This window comes from Haematobia irritans, chromosome 1, assembly GCF_050003625.1.
Source record: "Haematobia irritans isolate KBUSLIRL chromosome 1, ASM5000362v1, whole genome shotgun sequence".
Lineage (NCBI taxonomy): Eukaryota > Metazoa > Arthropoda > Insecta > Diptera > Muscidae > Haematobia > Haematobia irritans.
In genome coordinates, this window is record NC_134397.1 from 121,957,637 (window position 1) to 121,968,796 (window position 11,160).

The window sequence follows — 11,160 nt, forward strand, 5'->3', positions numbered from 1 at the left end:
ACATGCAAACAACTTAAATCATTCGGGTAAAAACGAATACAAAATTAATAAAAGAATATTAAGACAAATACGAGGTTTTTCACAGAACAAAAAGACAGTGAATTTGCCAAAGAAATAATGGTGGCACCTAATTCGTATTTTAGGTTTCCTGATAAGACCTCCACCACTATGACGATTGAATTTGAAGGTCATCTCACCAGTGGTCTCATAGCTACGATCGCCACGCGTATGCAAATATCGTCGTAGGCAACAGCAACGTCTCAGACCTGGTACTCGGTAAATAATTTGCAGGAAACCACCACGGAAACGGGCATTCATGTAGCAATAAATGATGGGATTGTAGCAACTGTGTGACATGGCCAACCAGTGAACAGCGAACCAGGCATACGGTAAAGCTCCCCACATGCGAACCTCTTCATCATTTAACAGAAGCTGAAATGACAAACCGAAATGAACAAAACGAAAATCTCGTTAATATAATTGTAATTTAATACTTTGCAGATCCATATGTGTACATTAGAGTGGGTCGATATTGTTAGTATATACGTGTAGTGGGATCATGGGCACAATGAGAGAAAATAACAAAAGAAAACAAGTATATACAGCAGCCAGATGGGCCAGTCCGAATCTTAAATACCCACCACCATGAATTAAATATAATAGTTTCCTTTGAAAACTCTTCGTCGTTGCGGGTTACTTGATACAGGGGGTTTGATGCCAGATATTCTCCCAAGCAGATAAATTCAACCAGTACACCTCCCGAAGATAAATTTAAATATGCTATCTATGAAGATTAAATCAGATTTTGTATTTATAAGAACAAAACATGGACCGATAGGCTCTAATTTCGGCACACCTACACCCAGAAAAAAGTGCCTTCGAAACTAAAGGAAAAAATGTTTATCAATTTAGTTAGCCATTTTATTTCCATTAAGTTAAATTTTTGTGTGAAATAATAAAATTTACTTGTTTCAGTAAAAAATCCTAAACTGAAAGCAGTTAGGAATAATTCATTAATTAGAATAAGGCATGGAATTTTACTAATACTGGGTATAAGAATTTACTACTGAACAAGAAAATTTTATTCACTGATAACAAAGCATTCGTAAAAATAAACAAAAACCCAACTAAACCCAAGTTTCCTCAAATTTAGTAAAATTTCTTATAAAACGATAACACTGAATTCCTTTATTATAGAAAGCTTATCATACATACGAATAACACTTGGCATAGAAAAATATTTTAGTTCATTCGTACTAAGAAGTATTCAATCCTTTCAAAACTTAAGGAAACACGCTTGTTAGAATATATGAAATTTTCCTATATTTCTTTTATCTAACTGTAATCGATATGTTTGCGCGTGGGTTGCTTTTTTAGTTGGAATCGCGTTGTTATGGGATACGGAGAGATTGTTAAAAAATAATATAATAAATAACAAATAAAATATTTGTTATTTTAAATTAGTGAGAAATTTTTTTCTTTTTTTTTCAAAATTATTGAACATAAATAACAAACACTAAGTCTATCAATGTTCGTGACAGCGTATAAAGAAAGAAAACAGAAACAGAATAACAACCCATTCATTCGTCTTCATTTTGAAATCTTCAATAATCTGGTAACATTCATACAGTGACGCTAACCTTTTGGGAAAAAATTGTTTTATGATTTTTTAAATTTGTAGGTATTGAAATTGTAAAAGGTGGACAAAATCGTTACGCAGCAACTTATTAAAAGTGAAAGGAACAAGAAGAAGAAAAGCATTACGTTTTACAAATGGTAACTTTACATGGAAATTAGAAATAGTGGAATAATCAACTAATATTTCAAGGCCAGTCGATGCTGTTAATTCTAAATAAATATATTTAATATATTAATAAAACATGTCTTTTATTGAAGAAAACTGCCTATATAAATAAATAAAACTGTATATAAAAACGAAGGTAAGCAGTTCTAATTTTGAAGTAAAAGGTTTACCACAAATATGTAAGATTTGTGCAAATGAATGAAAACAAGTATATACGGCCGTAAGTTCGGCCAGGCCGAAGCTTATGTACCCTCCACCATGGATTGCGTAGAAACTTCTACTGAAGACTGTCATTCACAATCGAATTACTTGGGTAAATACGTATATAATTAAGCTTGACAAAATTTTCTATAGAAATAAAATTTTGACAACATTTTCTATAGAAGTAAAATTTTGACCAAATTTTCTATAGAAATAAAATTTTGACAACATTTTCAAAAGATTTAAAATTTTGACAACATTCTCCATAGAATTAAAATTTTGACAACATTTTCTATAGGAATAAAATACCACGTTGCAAATTTGAACCGGATCGGATGAATTTTGCTCCTCCAAGAGGCTCCGGAGTTCAAATATGGGGATCGGTTTATATGGGGGCCATATATAATTATGGACTGATATGGACAAATTTTTGAATGGTTGTTAGAGACTATATACTAATACCATGTACCAATTTTCAGCCGGATCGGATGAAATTTGCTTCTCTTAGAGGATCGGCAAACCAAATCTGGGAATCGGTTTATATGGGGGCTATATATAATTATGGACCAATATGGACCAATTTTTACATGGTTGTTAGAGACCATATACTAACACCACGTACCAAATTTCAACCGGATCGGATGTATTTTGCTCCTCTAAGAGGCTCCGGAGTTCAAATCTGGGGATCGGTTTATATGGGGGCTATATATAATTATGGACCGATATGGACCAATTTTTGCATGGTTGTTAGAGACCATATACTTATACCATGTACCAAATTTCAGCCGGATCTGATGAAATTTGCTTCTCTTTGAGGCTCAACAAGCCAAATCGGGGGATCGGTTTATATGGGGGCTATATATAATTATTGATCGATATGGACCAATTTTTGTATGAGTGTTGGAGACCATATACCAACACCATGTTCCAAATTTCAGCCGGATCGGATGAAATATGCTTCTCTTATAGGCTCTGCAAGCCAAATTTGGGGGTCCGTTTATATGGGGGCTATACGTAAAAGTAGAACGATATGGCCCATTTGCAATACCATCCGACCTACATCAATAAAAACTACTTGTGCCAAGTTTCAAGTCGATAGCTTGTTTCGTTCGGAAGTTAGCGTGATTTCAACAGACGGACGGACGGAAGGACATGCTCAGATCGACTCAGAATTTCACCACGACCCAGAATATATATACTTTATGGGGTCTTAGAGCAATATTTCGACGTGTTACAAACGGAATGACAAAGTTAATATACCCCCCATCCTATGGTGGAGGGTATAAAAATTCAATAAAATCATTCCATATATGAATTCAATTCAGTTAAACTTTTTCATTCTGTAGTATAGTGGTACATAAATATAGAAAAATGTTAACTAATATATGGAATACATTCTACCTAATTTCTACGAAAATCACATCGTTCAAACAAATAAAAATGTCTTTGGCGCTATACGAAGTTCAACTTTCTTCACAATGAGTTCATTTTAACTTACAAAATTGGTCACTTTTTTCTGGGTGTATTTGTGGTACTAAAATACTTCTAGATTTCAAATTTCAGACAAATCGGATAAAAACTACTGTTTATAGAAGCTCAAGAAATAAATCGGGAGTTCATTTTCGACTTACCTATTTGTAGTTCTAAAATACCTATAAATTTCCAATTTCAGACAAATCGGATAAAAACTACGGTTTTTAGAAGCCCAAGAAGTAAAATCGGGAGGTCGATCTATATCGGATAAAAACTACGGTTTCTAGAAGTCAAAGAAGTAAAATCGGGAGATCGGTCTATAAGGGGGCTATTCCAAAACATGGACCGAATCGCTCAATTTTTGACACACTTATTTGTAGTTCTAAAATACCTCTGGATTTTAGGCAAATCGAATGAAAACTACGGTTTCTAGAAGCCCAAGACCCCAATTTCTCCCTGATCAAGAATATATGTATGTTACTTTATATAGTCGGAAATCGATATTTCGATGTGTTACAAACGGAATGACAAACTTATTATACCCCCGTCACCATTCTATGGTGGTGGGTATAAAAAGACGAAAGCGTTCAAGTAATGGGGTCTAATGTAGTCAAATTGGTGAAAGTCGGAGAACATATTTATCTAAGAGCTACACGTAATTCTAAATACGATCGGCTAATACATCAAAATTTGAAATTTGAGTAACATTGGTTAGTAAATAAGAGTATTATGGCCAAATTTGGCTAAATCGAGCGATGCATATATATGGGAGCTATATGTATATCTGCTACCACAGAAGGTTACCTTGTGCTAAACTTGAGTGAGATCGGTTAATAAATAAGGCTATTATGACTAAATTTTGGAAAATCGGGCGATATCTAAATCTGAACCGATTTCGATGATTTTTGACATATATAGTCAGATTCGAGTAAGCCAACTTTGAGTAAGATCGGTTAATAAATAAGAATTTTATGGCCAATTTTTGCAAAATAGGGCGACAAATATAAATGGGAGCCATATCTAACTCTGAACCGATTCCGACGAAATTTTGCATACTTAATGCAAGGTGAATAAGATTACTTCGTGTCTAATTTGACGACGATTGGGTAGTAATGAATCGCACTGTGACCCCTAAATCTGGCGATACATATATATGGGAGCAATATCTACATTTGATCCGATTTTTTCCAAATTCAATAGCATTCGTCCTTGTGCCAACAAAAAAGAAACAAAACAAAACACCGTGTACCAAATTTCATGAAAATAGGTTCACTGCAATGTGGAACGCCGTTGGGACTCGGCTATAAAAAGGAGGTCCCTTTTTATAGCCGAGTTAATATACCCCCATCCACCATAGGATAGGATGGGGGTATATTAACTTTGTCATTCCGTTTGTAACACACCGAAATATTGCTCTAAGACCCCATAAAGTATATATATATATATATATATATATATATATATATATATATATATATATATATATATATATATATATATATATATATATATATATATATATATATATATATATATATATATATATATATATATATATATATATATATATATATATATATATATATATATATATATATATATATATATATATATATATATATATATATATATATATATATATATATATATAAACTTCATCCGATCCGGCTGAAATTTGGTACATCGTGTTGGTATATGGCCTCTAACAACCATGCAAAAATTGGTCCACATCGGTCAATAATTATATATAGCCCCCATATAAACCGATCAACAGATTTGACCTCCGAACCCTCTTGGAAGACCAAAATTCATCTGATTCAGTTAAAATTTGGTACCTGGTTTTAATATATGGCCTCAAACACCCATGCAAAAATTGATCGAAATCGGTCCATAATTATATATAGGCCCCATATAAACCGATCCCCAGATTTGACCTCCGGAGCCCCTTGGAAGAGCAAAACTCATCCGATTCGGTTGAAATTTGGTACGTGATGTTAGTATATGGTATCCAACAACCATGCAGGAATTGGTTCATATCAGTCCATAAGTATATATAGCTCCCTCCGGTGCCTTTTTGGAGAAGCAAAATTCATCCGATCTGGTTGAAATTTGGTACGTGGTTGTAGTATATGATATATAACAACCATGCCAAAAGTGGTCCATATCAGTCCATAATCATATATAGCCCCCATATAAACCGATCCCGAGATTTGGTTTTGAAGCCTCTTGGAGGAGCAAATTTCATTCGAGTCAGTTGAAATTTGGTACATTGTGCTAGTATATGGCCGTTAACAACCATGACTAACTAGGTCCATATCGGTCTATAGTTATATATAGCCCTCAGATAAATAGATCCCCAATCACACAAAAATTGGCCCATATCAAGTTTATAATTGTATATAGCCCACATATAAGCGACCATATTTCAATTCTGGCTCTCTACGTACCGTGCAAAAGTCCATATCGATTAGTAATTATTTGTAGACTTACCTATACATGCCTTTTTTGTCTACATATGGACTAACTCACAATTTAGAAAACGATGTTAAGATGTTTTAAGATACCAAAACCCAATTAATTCGATTGTGGATGACAGTCTTTCGTAGAAGTTTCTACGCAATCCATGGTGGAGGGTACATGACATTCGGCCTGGCCGAACTTACGGCTGTATATACTTGTCATTGAGCTTAACATGGAATCGGACAGCACTCAGTGATAAGAGAAGTTCACCAATGTGGTATCACAATGGACTGAATAGTTTAAGTGAGCCTGATACATCGGGCTGCCACCTAAACTAACCTAAGCTAACCTATTATACCCTGCCACTTTTCGTTTAGGGTATCCAAAATGGTAAATACATTCTAAAAAAAAATTGCGATTTTTTAAAACAGTTTAGAATGCACCAAAAAGTATAAAAAATATTTAGTAGGAAAATATCACAACATTTTTTAATTCACATCCAAAACACTGAATTTTAACTATCTTTTTGTTCTTCGCATGATTTATTCCAGAAGTAGCTCCTATTTCCTATAATGGTGTGGGAATTTATTTGTGGCACTTGTGTTGTATCAATTAAATCTATGTAATTTAAATCGATCTTGGACCGTCTTTCAAAAACTATTTATCAATCTGATTTATATGTTCAATAACCAAAATATTCCAGACAAACCACTCTGATGTACACATACCAATATTATGTGACAATCGATAAATTAATAACAAGGTACCAATGGACACATGTTTCGATACTCACCGAAAGTATGTTGAACGGTAGCCAGCACATTGTGAAGACAATCACCACAGTTACCATCATTTTAATCATCTGAAAATACAAGGAAGCAAGTAAAACAAACATTAATAAGGAATGCATATCACAGTAGTCTCGCGTTCCTGGAAACTTATGTAAGGAGCTGAAAAAGAGCAATTAATTAAATATCGAGTGCTGGGATGTTAAGTCAGTATTTAATTAATAGGTAAATGTGAATATGGACAACACATTCGCCAAGCATTGATTCAATGAAATAAATATGCAAATTTATCCATTTATAATAGGAGAGATTTTCATTAATAGTAGCTCAGAATGCAAAAAATTCATTTATATTACACTTTGAATATAGGACACAGATTGTGAAGTAGAAATAATGATAATGTCACGTCAAGTTATTACAAGTTGTTGAGGTGGAATTAATCTCTTGTGAAATATATATCCAAACGAACAAAATTGTATTTTTCTTTAATATACATTTTTTTACAGGTAAACAGTGGTGATGGTTTTTAGAATTTACACCCAAGTTATGACTTTTAAAGCAGCAAGGTCTTTCAAGTAGTGTCGTTTATTCCAAGAGAAAAAATCTGAATAACATAGAAGTGTGAAGCATTAACTACATCGTATAAGATTTAGATTTATCTACCAAACTTATTTTTATAATACCCCTATTTGCTTAGGTCCGTTAGGCTTTCTGCTATACTCACTTGGTTTTGGGTATGCCTGTCTTACAAACAAACTTTCTAAAAGCGATAAACAAAAGGCACAGGATGTTCGTTTGTTTAAACAGTTCGTTTTGGAGGAGAGAGAGATAGTTTTGTGGGTGTATAATAGGGCTGTCACCCGGGATAAATCCCGTACCGAAATCCCGGGATTTTCGGGACGATCTCCCGATTTTACTTCTTGGACTTATAAAAATCGTAGTTTTTTCCAATTTGGCTGAAATTGGAAATTTTGAGGTATTATAGGACCCATAAAGAGGCGCGCCGAAAATGGTGAGTATCGGTCAAGGTTTTAGTATAGCCCAATCTCCCGATTTTACTTTTGGGCTTATAGAAACCGCAGTTTTAACAGATTTGCCTGAAATTTTAAATATACTGGAATTTAAGAATTAAAAAAAAAACGTATATCGGATTTAGTTTTTATCAGTCCAGTTGGTAAGGCCGATTTCACTTCTTGAGGGTATAGAACGCGCTCTAGTCATGAAAATTGCTTGATACCGAATGTAAAATTTCCAGATTTTACTTCTCGTAATCATTTAAATAATCGAGATGAAAATCTACAGATTTTAGATTTCAAATCACGGCGTAATTTCATCATTGTCTTGCACACTTACAAGAGATTTTAATGATTTCTCTAAAACTCAAACAAAAATCCAGAATCTTGTATAGTCTTCATAGGTAAAATCTTTAAATGTATCTTCGGGAAGGGTACTGGTTGAACTGCTCTGCTTGAGAGAATATCCCTCATCAAACCCCCCTGAAATTTCAAAGGAAACTATAATATTTGATTCATTGTAGTGGGGTATTTAAGATTCGGCCAGGCCGAACTTACTGCTTTATATACTTGTACCTTACTTATTTTTTTTTTATCTTATCCATACCAAGTATCTAGCGAATACTTGTAGCCCAAATGGTTCATTTGATTAGTTAATAAAAGGAACAATGTTGCTTTAGAGATCTTAGCTGCAACTCTTGTATCTTGATTTCGGCGTTCTGTTACAAAATAGCACTTGGCTAGAGGAGCATTTACATTCAATACCATTGGGAACATTAATTAACATTGTTAATAATGCAGAGTATTCAACAGCTTTAATTGATGTTAGTTGAACATGTTTTTTTTTTGTAATGTACGTACGTGCATCAACATCACACTCACTCCAAATTCATCACACATTCGAAATTCACTTTGGACATGGTAGCGCATTTTGATGCGCTTCTTTGTTACGTCTGGCAGCCGCTAACAACGATGATTTGGCGTGTTAACGAGATAAGAAGAGTAGATCGTCGCGGTAGATCGTCTTATTACCCCAAATGTGTTTTTGGCCAAGTTGTAAACCTATTTAGAGTCTTTCTTTTGCATTGAATTACTCGATGGCTTTAACTTTATTTCATGCACCCTATTGTGTTAGGTGGTTGTTTTTGGCTGCTTGGTATATGAGTTCTGTAGCTGACATAGGCCGATCTGAAAAACTTCCGAGGCAAGTTCGATTTTTGCTCGATTTTTGAGACGAAAAGGTTCCATGCTCCCCATTTAAAAATAATATTTTACTCTCGAAATAGGTTTGAGGTGATCATACTTCTTCTCTTCATGCACCGGTGCACAAAAATGTTAAACTGGAAAGAGTCAAGGAGTTGCTTCGATTGTACGAAGATGGCCAATTTCAAAATTTGGGATTTCAAATCCAACGACATACAAACCTATAAGTCTGACATCGTTCCTACTGAAGACAATGAAACGCGTGGTTGACATCACGGGTAAAAGCGGAATTTCGGGCAAAATGCTAAATATATATAAACATCACCTATATGTGAAGGGGAGATGGGCGGAGACGGACCAACATATGGTGGTAACTACTATAGAGAGGTGTTTCTCTGTTAAGACGTACAAGCAACCTGTATGAATTGACTTAGACCAGTTGCGAGTGACGAAATCTTTAGAAGATTGGAGAGCCCTTTTTCTATACAAAATTTTGTCAAAATTTTTTCTAGAGAAAATTTTGTCAACATTTTATTCCTAGAAAAAAAGTTGTCAAAATTTTTTCCTATGGAAAATTTGTGAAATACCTCTTGGATTTTTTTGCAAAATCTACCGAAACATCAAGAATCCTACCAATCTACCAAAAAGTAAAAAATATAAAATTTTTGGTAGAATTCTAACAAATGTGGCAACCGCTATCGCCACTACTGTTGGTAACATCAATACTCGGCCTACTAAAGATAGTAGCTAAGAAGGGATTTGAACCTATCTGTAACGCATACGATGTTATAATACTTCTACAGGATACGGATCCTAAAAGATTCTGCAGAAAGAGTCCTAAGTATGGCATATGACCCGGACAGAATTATGCCTATTCACTTGAAGGACTAAAACTGCCGAATATATCGAACCGAGTGTTTTGGGCAAGACGATGTCTGTTCCTGATAAAATAAAGTACATCGGAATAACATTTGTCAGGAAACTGAGTTGGAAGAGCCACATAAAAGAGAGGACTGAGAAAGTCTACAGATGTTGACCACTGTGCATCAGAGTGGTGGGCTCTAAATCCAAAGGCCTGAATCCAAATGTAACGCACTATTGTCTTGGCATAACTGGGAAAAAGACCACGTCAACCAGAGTCTCGTAAACGATACTAAACTGAAGGCCTATAGAGGTTCAGGTTGTGAGAATGGATGAAAATATGAAACATGACGAACTAACTATAAAAGGATAATATGGCAAACAGTGGGCCATAGCTGCCGAGTATGACATTCTGACGCCAGTAGGATGTGAGCCAAGGGGTCGTGGGTTCAAACCTTACTTCGACCGAATACCAAATGTTTTCCAGAGGTGGATTATCCCCTCTTAGCTATGCTGGTGACATTGCTGAGGATTACAAAGCTTCTTTAAGTAGTTTCACTGAAATGTGAAACGCCGTTCGGACTAGGCTATAAAGGAGGTCCCTTGTCATTGAGCTAAACATGGAATAGGGCAACACTCAGTGATAAGAGAGAAGTTCAACACTATGGTATCACAATGGATTGACGAGTCTAAGCGAACTTAGAGAACGCATAGCCAATTGAAGATTAATGAATACACATAAAGCGATATGGACAAAAGGTCCAAAGGGCGACGATAATACTATGGGGTGACCGAAATAAACAAATATGAGGAAACTGGAGAACTCAAGGAAAGCTGGAGGACAATCAAAAGAACAGTAATGACCCGACACCTAGAACTGAGATCACACCTGTGACGAATAGGAGTAGCAGATGATGTTGCATGTAGGGCATGTTTTAAGGGTAATGAGACCTGTCAAGAGTTAGGTACAGAGTATTTTTGGGAACTGTAAAGCTAATCATTGCACCATAGATCATATCGCCAGTTCATTTGCCTTTACGCTTGCTCTTATTCCGGCACGCAAATTTTGCTGATCCTACCGTATTCCGAGTATTCGCTAATCATGCTTTTGCCTTCCAATACGGTTAGCGATCGAACAGGTATTGCCGTCATTGTCCTCCGGCAATCTTGTGGTCTCAAGTTATTTCCGATCCATTCAACAGATTCCGTTACGGCATGCACTTCTGAATGAATAGTATGCACAAAAAAAAAAAGAAAAATTAAAGTTTTTGACATTAGCTTCAATTCGGTAGTGAAAGGATTAATATTGTCCAAGTTTAATATACTAAGTGTAGGCTACATAATCTTTCATATTTGT

The 11,160-nt window shown here is 35.0% G+C and overlaps 1 protein-coding gene across 1 annotated transcript in view; it reads right to left on the reverse strand.

The window, feature by feature from the left end:
* LOC142231373 (RYamide receptor-like) overlaps window positions 1-10,955 on the reverse strand; it is a 33,280-nt gene extending 22,325 nt beyond the window's left edge. The window contains exons 1-4 of the mRNA XM_075301986.1: window positions 10,883-10,955; window positions 6,854-6,888; window positions 6,732-6,800; window positions 198-432 (exon numbers count right to left, since the gene is read on the reverse strand). Of these exons, the coding sequence (XP_075158101.1) occupies window positions 198-432; window positions 6,732-6,800; window positions 6,854-6,888; window positions 10,883-10,955 (412 nt within the window). The remainder of the gene's footprint in view (window positions 1-197; window positions 433-6,731; window positions 6,801-6,853; window positions 6,889-10,882) is intronic.
* Between the last annotated feature and the right edge of the window lie 205 nt (window positions 10,956-11,160).